The sequence below is a fragment of the Brienomyrus brachyistius genome, chromosome 11, assembly GCF_023856365.1.
Source record: "Brienomyrus brachyistius isolate T26 chromosome 11, BBRACH_0.4, whole genome shotgun sequence".
NCBI lineage: Eukaryota > Metazoa > Chordata > Actinopteri > Osteoglossiformes > Mormyridae > Brienomyrus > Brienomyrus brachyistius.
Genome location: NC_064543.1, coordinates 17,250,959 through 17,264,280, shown reverse-complemented (window position 1 = coordinate 17,264,280; position 13,322 = coordinate 17,250,959). Strand labels below are relative to the sequence as shown.

Sequence of the window (13,322 nt, the reverse complement as noted above, 5' to 3'; positions counted from 1 at the left end):
CAGGTTTGTAGGTCAGCTGTTCAAACCCAGGTGTGCGAACTCTTCAGCCAATCAGGTTTTTAATCAGTAATCTAATTATGAGGTTGCCGCAAAAACCTGCATACACAATGGGCCTTTCCAGATAAAATTGGCCACCCCTGGCCTAGGGTCCTCAGATAAGTTAACCCACCCCTGTACTTCAACCCATTGATTGCAAGTCAGGCTTTGTTTTAATCCCATTTTCCTCCCGAACTTAATCTTATCCTGTAATTGTGTCAGGGAAGATGGACTGTTAGCACTAGTGCCATTCGTCACCGAGGGAGTGGACAAAAAAGCACCTTTACCAATGAATCAGACATCCCTGTCTAACATCAAATATTTAATCCTGGAGCAGAAAGACAGGTTATGTTGTGGTACAAGACTAAAAAACTGTTTGTGGGAGCAAAGTATATGGTTTCTTTGCCAGAGTTGTCCACATTGATATTGTTGAGCAGTACATATTTAAGCAACAGAATTAATGAGTAGGAATGAGGAAAGGGCACTTTCTGGAATGCTACCTGGCATGCAGGAAGGACTGACTCAGCTGGTGTGCAAAAGCTAATGATAAGTCTGGTTCAATGTCAACATTTACAGGAGAGTGCTATGCTTATCTTGGTGTCAGCAGACAGAAGCAGTTAATGTGATCGTAGAAATGATAAAATTCCAGCTAGTTTCCAGTAAAGAAGCATTTCATTCTGTAGTATTAACATCGAATGCAAGCGTGGCCTTTAGCGCATTTGGCTTTCGTGAGGCTTTGTTACACAACATTAATCAACAGAATATGAAATATTTATACCAGTATGGAATATGTACCAACATTTAAAATCACACATGAAAATGCAGCAAAAAATATAACAATTTCGAACGTTGGTGTCTTGTATCGCAATGCTGCATTTAATAAGGCACGAGACTAGGGGTGATGTTAGAGTGACCACACGTCCTCTTTCTCCTGGACCTGTCCCCTGTTTTGGGACCTAAAAATGCCTGAAATGTCTGGGATTTCGCTTTGTTTCATGCGGACATTTGTTTTCTATTATCAGAATACTTTCTGTGTGCGTATTCTCATTGTTTTGATGAATCTCTTTCAGTCTTGCCCCTGTGGTGTCTTTATTGCAAAGCAAAATATGGCCACCCTAGGTAACGTTAAAACGAAATCAATACATGTAAGGAGTAGCAATGTATATGTTCATGAACTTGTGTTTGAAAGAAACACACAGCATCCAAGAAAAGCAACAAAACCATTTCCTGTGTTGTGTAAACTGGCATTTTCAGCACAAGAAAATGTTTCTGAATTACACGAATCACGGGAACGTTATCTTCTTACCCTAGACGGACCTTTGTTGTTTTTAACTTGTATTCCTACATGTGAACATTGATTTAACAATGAAATAAAATGTTACATTTAGTCAATGAAACAACTCAATCAATGACGACCATCAGCTTTACCTTGGGGCTAGATGGGTGTTTCCTTCATCATAGCGCCATCTGCCGGTAAGCATGGGAATGGAAATTAGACTCCCCTACAGTCGAGTAGGTAAATTTCTAAGATGTAATTACACCTGAATGGCACTAGGGGCCAGTAAAGTACCAATACCGTGTCAGGGCATTTAAGTAAAACCCAGATGGCTGTGTTGCCGGGTAGCTATTCAGCGCAGGGTTTGTTTTGGAAGTGTGTACTATCGACCATGTTACATGGTTTAATGACATTATTAAGTAGAATCATTTGTGCAGACTTTTGCCAGAGTATGATACTGTTACGTGTTTATTAATGCCACGGAGTTTTTTACAGTAGCCCTAGGTTGTTTCAGCCGTAACTCGACGACTTCCTCTGTGCAAGGAGGCTGATGTCCTTTCACTTTCCCCTCCTCCGCCGCACCTGTGCGCTGACATGCCGCGTCCGTCCGGCGTCTCGATAGCTTCGTTTGCGTCGAAAGGCGAGCCCGGCTCGGATCCCGAATCCGCCCGCAAGACATAACCGGCAGCGCAGCTCCGAAAAGCACCGGCGGGACTTTCTGGCGGTCCCTGCGGCGGCCGTTTGCGTCGCTTCCGCGTTTCCTGATATCCGTGCGATCGCGTCCCGAAAACCTTCACTCGGCCGGCTGGTGGTGGTGATGATGATGATGATGACGATGATGATGATGACGATGAGGAACGCCGGCGCGGAGATGTCCGAGGCGCAGCGGGACGCTTTCGGCGAATATGTGACATATTACGAGGCCGCCTGGCCGCTCGGCGACGCCAAGCTGTGCGGTGACACGCCGGTGGCGGACAAGGCGCGGCGGCTGCTGTCCGAAAGCGCCGCCGAGAAGCGCTTCACCACCTTCGATTTCTATTCGGTGCTGCAGGAATGTCTTAAGCACTGCGACCAGGACCCCCGGCGCGCCCTGTGCGGGCTGGCTAAAGCCGCGGAGCTGCTGGAGACCTACTGTGTCAACGCCTTCCTGTTCCCCTGGAAGAAGGAGATCAGGACGCTTAAGGTAGAAGTCAAGCCAAATAATTTCTTTACGCATGAATAAATACATTTATTACACCTGTCATGTGTTTTTTATGTTTAAGCTCGGCAGGATATGGCAAGTTCATATAGATGTTACATTTCCTTCCCTCTGTATCTTACTGTGTGATTTGTTATGCTGCCTGGAGGGGAAAAACTGGCTCTTAAGCCACCAGATACCTCAGTGCGCCTAAAACCAGTTCCTCTGCATATCAGAAGAGTTAAAACGACTCTTTCTTTCCAACAGACGTTTACAGGTCCCTTCGTGTACTACGTACAGGCAGTACTGCCAGACCACGTTGCCAATAATATACTTGAAAGTATCGGATATCATCAGGAGAGCGACACGGAATACAGGCTGAGCAAGGACGCCGACCCCGGGAAAGCCATGAGGGTGGGATTTGAAGTGTTCCTGGCCAGACAGGAATGTGAGTATCTCTTAGAGGTCATGGGTCAAAGGTCACAGTCTGAATGTGTTGAAGTCCTCAAGGGGAGATCGTCAACCCTTCTCAACCAGGGGAATATGACCACATGTACAGGAGACAGGCCAGGGGAAGTGAACTTGTCACTTGAGGCAGATGTCTCTGACCCGTCTTCAGACCAAGCTAGGTCTCTGGTGGACCCGGGGACCTCTTTGCCTGATGGGCGCCCACTCGTATCAGAAAGACCAGGCCCCAACATCGTGGAACCTTCCCCAGCAACACATTTCAGCGACGATCAGTCTATCTTGGAGATGCAGGCGAATTACCCTGACCTCACCATCCGGCAGCAGCCTATTTTCAGCAAATCTCAGATGCTTCTCGCAGATCAGCAGAGACACTTTGCGGAAACGAGGACACCCGAGGGCGGGGGACAGGCTTTCCTGGACCCTGACAGCATGAGCGGCCCACCCTCCATGACTGGAATTGCGGAGTTGCGCCGCCCTGCTGACGGCGCTCCTCAGCCGCCGCCAAAGCGCGAAGAAGCCCTGCCGAAGCCCCCCGCGGACACCGGCGCCAAAGACGCCAAGGTCTCGGACATGCAGACGGCAGCCTCCAGTTTCCAGCAGGCGAGGTCGGGCGAGAGACAGCGTGACTGCGAAGACTGGACCATGTCAGACCTGACCGAGAAGATGGGAAACTTGAAAGTGAAAGATCGTTGTGCAGATGAGGACCTTAAATACCCCATCGAAGAGACATCCCACCCGGAAGAGATGGGTAAAATGCTGCCCCTTGGCTCCGCTAACATCCGAACCCAGGCTATAATGTGCAACCCCTCCCTGCTATCCGTCTGCAACATCCCTAACTGTAGCAGCTGCACTAACTCACAAGATAATATCAAAGAACCTCCACAGTCGTTTTATATTCCACCGAGCTCAAGTCCACTGGGTACACAGACCCCCATGCTAGACTGCAGGGCAGAGTCCTCAGGAGATCTCAGCTCCTGCCCACAGTGTCTGCAGGCCAGTGGGGCCCCATGCTCACGGTCTGAGGATGAGCTGCTACAAACGTACGTGCTGGTGGAGAACGACAGGAAGGACGACCGGCCGAGCAGTGCCTTCTCAAAGAGCCAAGGGTGACCACCCCCACGTTGGATTTAAAATGGGGGTGGTGAACTCTCCCCGCAAAGCACATGGCCCCTAAATCTCATTATCACTGTTCAGTTACTGAGCTTTACCAGGCGAGGTTCATCATCCAAATAATGTTTTAGCTGACCAATCAAGAGAACCTTACCTAAGAGAACAAAAGCTAACACACACACACTGCAGATCTTAAAAATGGTAATTCAGCACCTGTTGCTTTAAGAGGAGTAATTTTATGTGATTGATGGGGCAATTTAAATGTTACCAACATTGTGCCACGGCACTGATTGGTCATGAAATTGAACTAAAAGAGGATGAAGAATTGCTTTGTCCTGGTGACGATGTACAGGAAGAAAGTATGAATTCCTAAATGTCATACATTTTTTTCCGAGAAGGCTTTTATTGTTTCTCAGGTGAAGGATTTGTTTTTAATTAAATGTTTATACTGCAGCAGTGTTACTGGGCTATGTACTACACAGTTTAAATAACCACTACAAGGACGACATCATTACTGTGAAACTTTCTTTGAGGTTCCATTCCTCAGTGTGCCTATAGCAGCAGAACCAAGTTGCCAGTATTAATCTTGGGAGTGGGGTATGTTCGGCTTTGGCCAATCACCTTGCTGCTTCATCACTATGTTTGTGGGCGTCCTTCTTCCAAACCCTTCCTTGTGGCTGAAATCTCCTCATTACTTTATTGAGCAGATGCTTTTATCCAATGCGACATACAGCTAAGAAAGCTGTGTTTGCCAGTCTTTGGACCTGTTCAAGGGTCCAACTGTGACATCACCCTGCCACCCACCAGATTTGAACTGACAGCCCAATCATGGGTCCTAATTCGGAGCCGCTAACAGCTCCAATACGTCACGTTTCTCCAAAATCCCATTAATCAGTATTAGTTCAGTACGGGAGCTGCAATCACACATTTTCAAATCACCCCCCAGTATTCCCCACCATGTCATCGTATAACGTCGTAACAGCTGTTAGTTACGTCACTACTAATTAAACTTCTCAATTTCAGCAGTTTCTTGAATGAATCCAGTTGGCAAAGGGACCCAGTCAGTTCACGAAACAACTGTTTTTAAATAAATTAGCTTGTATTTCAGCAAAAGAAATTTTGTAATGTAGACGTTTCACAACATTTCTACAAAAAACTAGCTAGCAGAAGGAAAAGGGTGAAATGCCTATATTTAAGCTTTAATTTGTGAAGTAAATGTAATTAGGAGACGGTCTTGTCTAACGGGACCATTGTCAGTGAATTATTGTAAAAACAGGAAGGGAATTAACCAAGCTAAGTTTTACAGAATGAGTAAGACTGGTAGAACAAAAAAGGCAAAACTTTAAAAACAAAAAAAGGATGGATCACCTCTTTGCTTTCAGCAGGAAACATGTTATGGCATGAGGAAATGCCATCCATGGTGAAAGCACACTTACGACAGACGGCATGACTGCGATGCCCAAAAGACGGGAATCGCCAGGATGCCAGCAAAAGCGAGCATTCAGTCATAGGGAGAGAGGAAATCTGCCGGCTTTCCCTGTTCACAGTCATTTGCTAGGAATTAAAATCTTTTCTCTGTTCTCTTCATACTGATGAAGCATCTTCTGAAGATTGTGATCTGCAGGAATCACCTGGTAAGACATAATGGATGTACATCAGATCCCATTTTATTTCTTTTTAACGTTAAATTTTATTTGGCAGTCGATTTATCCAAAGGGACACACAACTGAGAAAGCAGGCTCAGCCAAACCCTGGAGCAACTGCAGGTTAAAGGCCGAACAGTGACGTTACTTGAACTGATGACCTTCCAATCATAGGCACAGCGTCCTAAACCCGCTATGGTTCAACACAGATATCTTGAAAGTAAAGAGTAAGACAGTTTTACTAGGGTAATCAATGTGGTGAAATTAGAAGCACTGAATTCATGAATTCAGACAATGGGAAGTGTGACGACTTCCCATTAAAAATACAGGTTCACTTACAAGAACAGGGGCAGGGACGGGAAACGATGTTTGGTTGATCAACCAGTCTTCATACAATTGATGAATTGCCTCTAAATACTCCTGAAAGTGTGACAAGGGGGGGGGGGAATACAAGAATCACATCCATCCTTTTAAGACAGACAGAAGAGGTAAATGTTTCTCTCTTACCAGAGGAATCACTTTCTCCTCTTCTCTGCATCTCTGTTTTAGCCTTTCTAAACACGTCTGTGGAGACGTCTGCAGGTAAACTGGGAGGACACAAAATTTACCCAGCTTGGTTAAAAACAGGAAGGAGTCTAATGCACTGTGGCATATTTAAATTTGCTGTTTTACCAGTTAAATTCATGCAAGACATTTCACACACATTTCATTGAAGGGTGCTGCTTAATTAGAAAGAAGAAATTATTACAAAAACCTACTTGACTGCAAAGTAACAATACAAGCCTTCAATACATCTATTCTTCAAAGTAACTGGGCACTTTCACATCCAAAACCCGGTTCTTGGGCCGTCTCAACCAGGAACTTTTTGTAGTCCCTGACCTCTTTTGTGTGTCACTTTCCTACCGCACCACATGAACTGCAACCTTAATTCTGAATTAGCGATGACGTTTTCAGGTAAAATCTTCACATGTAATTTCATGCAAAACTACACTGCCACCCAAAAACAATGGAGGAAGACCAAGTCATTTTTTTAATTAGTTACTGGGGGATCGTTTGTGATTAAAAAGGGGACACAGCCTTTTATTTATATTTTATTTATACGAGCCGCTGTTTATAATTCATTATTAAATCCGGCCAGATCAATGTTTAATAAAATTGGCGTAATGTTATCCCGCTAATAAACACTGGCAAGTTCCCCCGCCAGAACTCGTAATATTAGACAAAATATATCGGTGATTTTATTAGCATAAATATGGAGACGCAAGCAAAAAGGTATTTACTAATGAAATAAATGTAACTCGGGGCGGCATGGTGGTGCAGTGGTTAGCACTGTTGCCTCACACCTCTGGGACCCGGGTTCGAGTCTCCGCCCGGGTCACACGTGTGTGGAGTTTGCATGTTCCCCCATGTCGTCGTGGGGTTTTCTCTAGGTAGTCCGGTTTCCCCCCACAGTCCAAACACATGCTGAGGCTAATTGGAGTTGCTAAATTCCCCATAGGTGTGTATGTGTGAGTGACTGGTGTGTGAGTGTGCCCTGCGATGGGCTGGCCCCCCATCCTGGGTTGTTCCCTGCCTCGTGCCCATTGCTTCCGGGATAGGCTCCGGACCCCCCGCGACCCAGTAGGATAAGCCGTTTGGAAAATGAATGGATAAATGTAACTCAGGTACTAAAATAATTCCATTTATTTCTTACAAATCCACCATGTTTTTAGCATTGCGTGAAATACAACGATCACTGCTTACCAATAAGATCCACTGGAATGTTAATATTTTTTGTGATCCAGTCAAACCACTCAGTCAGAACAGCAAAGTCCACCCCTGGCATCTTACCACTGAAACACGCACATACGCAAAATGTTACACAAAACGTTTTCTGCCTTGTAAGAAAGGTAACCAAAACCAGCTCTTTTCTAGGACATTTTGGGTTGGCTGTGGACATAGCGACAGCGAATTAATGCCCGTAAATACCCGACACTCAGGCCGTAGCCAGTAATCATATTTAGCGCAGTACCTTCTGTAGAGATTTTCCACGAAAATGTATTTGGCGCTATAGATGGATCTCTCCATCATTTTCATGGGAGCAGACTAGGGGGGGAAACAAACAACAGTTTAACAATGAGGGTAAATGAAGATAAAAGTCTGTAAATCAGGAAGCAGACAGGGTACGCACCACAGCAGAAAGGTGCTGGTCCAGCATGGTCAGCTGAACATAAGTCTGCAGGGTGATGCCCCATCTCATGGGATCCTGGTACATCAAAGCCTGCATGAAGAGCCACACGAGACCAATACATCATTTTACACCATAATCTATCTATCCATTTTCTATACCTGCGCGTCCTATGCAGGATCTCCCAGGGCACACACTCCTTCACACCTATGGGGAATTTGGTGACCGCAGTTCACCTCAGCATGCTTTTGGTCTGTGGGAGGAAGCCTGGTCCCAGAGGTGTAAAGCAACAATGCTGATCACTGCCCCACCATGCCACATTGTAAATCATGAAAGGCAAAATAAATACAGGAAGACTTAGATATGCACAGCCTGAAATGGTGAAATGACAGTATGAAGAAATACTGGAGAGGGTTTTCATGCCCGTCATGCAGAATAACATCAAAAGTACATGCCAAATAGATGGGGAAATTCATTCCTGATGCATTCATCATGTTCATTACATACCAATGGATTATGTCCTTTTACATTCCTCCATTTAGAAACAGGTTCAGTGTTCACCTGAAAAAAAAATCGAAACGTCTAAGCTCCTAATAAGAGCATCAAATAAACGTACAGAACAACAAGTACGATTAATCGGGTTCAGGCTTTTCACCTGCTTAGATTATGTTATTTTTCCCCTCGCTAACTAAAAAAAATTAACTATTTTAACTGCAGCCTACACACCTCCAGGTTGCTAGTTCTGCTGAAATATTCCAGACACGTCGTCTTCCCGCTGGCAATATTTCCTTCAATGCAAATCTGGAAATAAAACAATAAATCAGCCTGAGAAGTACAGCGCCGGTGTTACCTCCAAGTATTATCATCAGGTAAGGATTAAAAAGAATCAGATCAGATTACTCACCAGAGTTTTCTTCTCCTCGCCGATCCGCTGCAGTTTCCCTTTAGAGGAAGACATTATTATTACGATAATTGCTGGGCAGTTTGACGTCCAGATATAGGCGTTTTGATTATTATTATTCGGTTATTGTACCAATATAATGTCATCTTTTAAAGCACCGATTATTTTTTTGCTAGGCGTCTTCTTTTTAGCACCAAGGCTAAATGTGGCGACCTCACGTTACGCAGGCGACCAGGCAAACGTGCAAAGCATTTTATTGCGCAGTTCCCATATTAAGTATGGGACTACAAATAAGCGTAATTCCGTTTATTGCGTATTCACTAATCATGTAATGCAAAGGCAGCATACTTATGTGTGGCTGCTTCCAAGTGCTATAAAGGCTGTGAAATTTGGTCACACGCTGAGTATAAGAAAGTCCTGCAGCTGATGACCGGGAAAGTGTCGCACAGAAGCCAGCGACAGAAACCAAAAACATCTCTGTTGACACCGAGCCGATCTTGGATCACAGCATTTTAACGTCACATGGTTCCCCTTCATTTCCGCTCTATCCAAATACTGTTTCCAGTTGAACGTCACTTCTGGTTTGCGGGCACCCCCTATTGGTAAAAAAGGGTATTGGTCAGGAGTCGTGTTTTTACTTTCATTTTATGCAGTGCACTGTAAACAAGTAAAAGTAAACTGGACTATGTTTGCCATTGTTCTGTTTCGTAACTTCGGAGCATTGCTTTTGTAGGTTGGTTTGCAAAACTTCTTCGCCAGTTTGGTAAAAATTGGGTCAAATTGAGGTCAAAACGTTCTGTGAAGAAAAAGACACACACCTACAAACAGTGTGTGTGTGTGTATATATATATATATATATATATATATATATATATATATATATATATATATATATAGAACAACAGAGACGTTTTTGTAATGTTCAAAGTCACAGCATATCCGAATTCAGTTATTCTAACATGAATAGTATGAATGTATTTTAATCATATTTCATCCGTGAAAGCTATTCCACATCACAAAATAAATACTAAAATTTGAAGAAGGCATGTGATCAAATTAACATTAATATTTAATTCAAATTATTGGTACTACTTAAAGCAGTCATCATAATGCATAAATACCTTCATAATGCGGTACAAAGCATCTTTATATCCTGATCATTATAATGCATTATGAAGGCATGTATAATGCATTATAGATGACAGCTTTAAGTAAAGTGTTACCAGAAGTTTTAACAGTCCTCTGATTTTGATCACATGCCTTCTTGCTTTCAGTGCTTGACACATCAGTGCGCATGGGATATATTCACTTTCTCCCACTTCATTGACTTGATTTTGTTCCACTTGTCTTCCAGTTTCTTCCACAGTTGGGTAACTGTAGTGGGTTTGTTTGCCATAATCTCATCGCCATTTATCTTCCAGAGATTCTACAGACCGCCATAGATCTACAGACCAGTCTGGCACCAGGAAGTATTGATGGCCACACTATGACTTTATTCTCCTTTTATGCCCATAGCAACCAAGGAGTTGAGGGTGTTTTTTATAGCATGGAGTGGTGAATTGGGCATTGAAATACTTTAATTTCAGAAAGCGATTCTTCTGTTTGTACCATGGGAGGAAATGGTCAGTTAGGAACTCTTGTAAAGGTCATTTTGACATGCTGAGGGACCTATATGGGACCTACCATTTCACTCCCATATTGCAGCCCAAGACATCACTCTGCTACCTCCTTCTGACGTCAGTCTTGTTGGGACAGGATGGCCATTTACCAACCATCCAGAACTCCATCTAACTGAACTATCCAGCGTAGCACAGCATTCATTAATGAATAAAAATTAATTTAAATGTTTAATTAATTAGTCATCATGGATTTCTGCACCAAAATACAGCTTTATGCCTGATCAGCTAAGCTAATTAACAAACCTACCTGAGACTGATACCAGTTATTTTAAAAAGATATGGAAAAAAAACTTGCATCTTGCACTGAGAAACTAAGAACTAAATGATTATTTTACTGATATGTCGCATAATAATTTGGGCACTACGGTACTTGGAGTGCAATGATCACGATAACTGGGCGACTGGTCTTCCTGCACAGTCCATCGATAAGCTCATCCCCTGAGGTGAATCATTCAGTTAAACCCAGTCATCGAGCTGAACTGACCAACCAAGCTGACATGGTTTGCTTGAAGCCACCCTGCAGTCCCAGGACAAGACCAAGCTGGTTACACATTGTGTCTGTGTGCATCTCTTCATCGGCTATAAGTAAATCTTGTGCAACATTACAATCTAGACTGAACAAGTTTAATAAGAGTAGGAAGCCTTGAAATACTAAGAACAGTCTAAATGATCTGGATATCATTGAACATTCTAAAGCAATCCTTAAACTAAATATCTTGGAGTGAGATTCAATTAGCTTTTGTCTAACAGGGCAAGTAACTCTCTGTGCTCATAATAATAATTCAAAACCTTTGGCCGTCCAACTGGATTCTGTGGCTGGGCCAGTGGGCGGCTCCTTACAGTATTTAATTCATTTTCAAATACTCGGCAATGTGTTGCAGGTAATCCTGTTCACTTATTTTCCATCTTGACACTGAAGTTGTAACACACTCCTGAATTCATCGCGTTACACTACAGATATTTTTACTTTTGAAATTTCCGGTTAAAGGAAATGGTAAGATGAGGAAGTACAAGCAGCTCAGAGTCTTCATATTTCTAGGCAAAATTAACATGGTTATGAGCCATTATGGAAGTCGATACTAAGTTTCTTAAAACTCTGAGAGGTAGCCTGAAAATTGTAGAGATGGTAAGACCTTTCGTTGCTAATATTCTTTTTGCCGTTGCAGTTGCTCAAGTCATTCTGCTCTGAAAAGACAGCAAATACAAAACACTTAAGATTTCTAAATTGTATTCAGAAATTATGCGTATGGTTAACTACAATTAACATAAAAACATACACTAAACTGTACACTACACAGACAAGTAAAGCAAATAAGCTTCCCGCAGTGTCCCGGTATGAACAGCAGTCGTCTTCCTTCAGCTGGCCACCTTCGTAGCGTTTCTGTCTTTCGCGGTGGCTGCGGAGAGGCCGTACATGGCCGCCGCCGGAATTGAGTTCTGCATCACGCTGGCGTTTCTTCTGCTCTACTTATTAAAGTTCAACAAGAGGTTCACTTACTTATGCTGGCCTCTAATGGTAAGAATTACATTTTTTATTTTGTTGCATAACTTTATTTACAAAACTGTATTTAATAGCGAGTTTGCCATCCATTTTTCAGGATGTTGCCAACTCACTTGTTGCAGCCGTCTTCATCTTCATCTTAAGTCTTGTAGCTGTCGTCACTTATTCAACTAAAGGTACTTTGATTGGAGGGGTAAGTTCATCGTACGTTATTCATTTTCTTAGACGTGCTCATCAGTGCTCAGTACTTAAACGCTTACCCAGTGCTTTTATCTACTGTAGCAATCACAGTTATTACACAATATCATCTTATTCTAATGATTAAATTGCGGCCTGGGCGCATAAAACGTAGGTTTCCTTTTCAGAATTGTAGGACAGCGACTTCTGCTGGAAATTTGAGATACAGCAGCACCAATACGCATTTATATATTCAGTAGGTAGAACTGTGCTTCGAGCAATATAAAAATGGTAAACCAGGTGAAACCGTCGCCCAGTGGGTGCCCTTGTATTAATTGGAATATTTAAATTGCCCGTAATATGTGTCCTGTGACGGAAAGGCATCCAGTCCTGGCTGTATCCCTGCCTTGTGTCTTATGCTGATTGTACCAGGTTCCAGGCCTCCTGTGACACTGCATTTTGCTGCACTGCCCTATTATGCCTAGGACAGGCTCCAAATCACCCCACAGCTCTTTACTTGACAAGTTGTTGGACGATGGCAGAACGTTGTCCTCCCATTTCTCTTTCTATGCATTCACAGATTTTTTTGACGATGTCGGCTTGCCTTTGGAGTGTGGACGGCATCCTTCTTTTCAGGAAGATCTTCAACAAGGCCACAAATACCGTAAATTAAAGACAACGAAGCATGAACTCTGCCTATCTTTAATTACACCCACAAAAAGAACGATAAACCACGCGTATGGATCATATTGGCATAATGTAAAAAAGTAATATGACAATGAAAGTAGCGATAAACAGCATTTCTAAATACTATACGACATTACACATGAATCACGGATCTTTATGGGGAGGGGCAGTTCACATTGCAATACGGTATTACGTTTTATTATTATTATTATTATTATTATTATTATAAATAACAATAATAATGATATCGATTGTTAATAAAATTCACATTTGATACTACTAATAAATTGCTCCTAAAGTATTAACTTGTGTGACGTGTGTGTGTACATAACCAGAAAAGTTAAGAAAGTTTCTTTTGTCCTTTTATTTAATAGGCCTATTAGCTATGCAGTAAAACGATAGTGCAAAAGTGTTCTTGTATAAAGAATATTGTGGTTGCTTATACGTTTAAACTCGGCGATTTCAAATATTAAAGCCCGGAACCAAGACTTCTTCTAAAA

At 42.8% G+C, this 13,322-nt stretch overlaps 3 protein-coding genes across 7 annotated transcripts; 2 read left to right on the top strand and 1 right to left on the bottom strand.

Annotated features, from left to right (window-relative positions):
- The first annotated feature begins 1,614 nt into the window (after positions 1 to 1,614).
- Positions 1,615 to 4,520, top strand: si:ch211-189a15.5 (spermatogenesis-associated protein 2). Its single transcript, XM_049030755.1, has 2 exons — positions 1,615 to 2,495; positions 2,757 to 4,520. The coding sequence occupies exons 1-2, from the start codon at positions 2,130 to 2,132 to the stop codon at positions 4,065 to 4,067; spliced, it is 1,677 nt and encodes a 558-aa protein (XP_048886712.1). The 5' UTR covers positions 1,615 to 2,129; the 3' UTR covers positions 4,068 to 4,520.
- Positions 4,521 to 5,240: 720 nt separating this feature from the next.
- On the bottom strand, positions 5,241 to 9,593 carry tk2 (thymidine kinase 2). Of its 5 annotated transcripts, XR_007400718.1 has the most exons (11): positions 9,127 to 9,593; positions 8,782 to 8,819; positions 8,604 to 8,678; positions 8,385 to 8,438; positions 7,881 to 7,970; positions 7,722 to 7,795; positions 7,454 to 7,542; positions 6,218 to 6,297; positions 6,050 to 6,130; positions 5,795 to 5,923; positions 5,241 to 5,698 (listed from the first exon to the last, which is right to left on the bottom strand). XR_007400718.1 is itself a non-coding variant. In XM_049030770.1 (10 exons), exons 1-10 carry the CDS (start codon positions 9,251 to 9,253, stop codon positions 5,879 to 5,881), a joined length of 753 nt encoding a protein of 250 aa, XP_048886727.1. In that variant the 5' UTR covers positions 9,254 to 9,593; the 3' UTR covers positions 5,241 to 5,878. The 5 variants fall into 5 exon arrangements, 4 of the variants coding, with proteins under 4 accessions (XP_048886727.1, XP_048886726.1, XP_048886729.1 ...); XM_049030770.1 differs by having other exon boundaries at positions 5,241 to 5,923; XM_049030769.1 differs by lacking the exon at positions 5,795 to 5,923 and having other exon boundaries at positions 9,127 to 9,588.
- A 309-nt stretch (positions 9,594 to 9,902) lies between these two features.
- Positions 9,903 to 13,123, top strand: LOC125751662 (chemokine-like factor). Its single transcript, XM_049030789.1, has 4 exons — positions 9,903 to 11,583; positions 11,818 to 11,973; positions 12,056 to 12,151; positions 12,716 to 13,123. Exons 1-4 carry the CDS (start codon positions 11,524 to 11,526, stop codon positions 12,806 to 12,808), a joined length of 405 nt encoding a protein of 134 aa, XP_048886746.1. The 5' UTR covers positions 9,903 to 11,523; the 3' UTR covers positions 12,809 to 13,123.
- The last annotated feature ends 199 nt before the right edge of the window (positions 13,124 to 13,322 follow it).

Excerpts from the sequence above, each read along its gene's own strand:
- tk2 (XM_049030769.1), bottom strand. The coding sequence starts at position 9,253 with ATGTTTTTGGTTTCTGTCGCTGGCTTCTGTGCGACACTTTCCCGGTCA. Across the intron at positions 8,439-8,603 it reads GCAGAACTAGCAACCTGGAG|GTGAACACTGAACCTGTTTC; the intron begins GTGTGTAGGCTG and ends TTTTTTTTTCAG. Across the intron at positions 6,298-7,453 it reads CATTCCAGTGGATCTTATTG|TTTACCTGCAGACGTCTCCA; the intron begins GTAAGCAGTGAT and ends GTGTCCTCCCAG.
- LOC125751662 (XM_049030789.1), top strand. The coding sequence starts at position 11,524 with ATGGAAGTCGATACTAAGTTTCTTAAAACTCTGAGAGGTAGCCTGAAA. Across the intron at positions 11,584-11,817 it reads GCCTGAAAATTGTAGAGATG|CTGGCCACCTTCGTAGCGTT; the intron begins GTAAGACCTTTC and ends GTCTTCCTTCAG. Across the intron at positions 12,152-12,715 it reads AAGGTACTTTGATTGGAGGG|ATTTTTTTGACGATGTCGGC; the intron begins GTAAGTTCATCG and ends ATGCATTCACAG.
- si:ch211-189a15.5 (XM_049030755.1), top strand. The coding sequence starts at position 2,130 with ATGATGATGATGATGACGATGATGATGATGACGATGAGGAACGCCGGC. Across the intron at positions 2,496-2,756 it reads AGGAGATCAGGACGCTTAAG|ACGTTTACAGGTCCCTTCGT; the intron begins GTAGAAGTCAAG and ends TCTTTCCAACAG.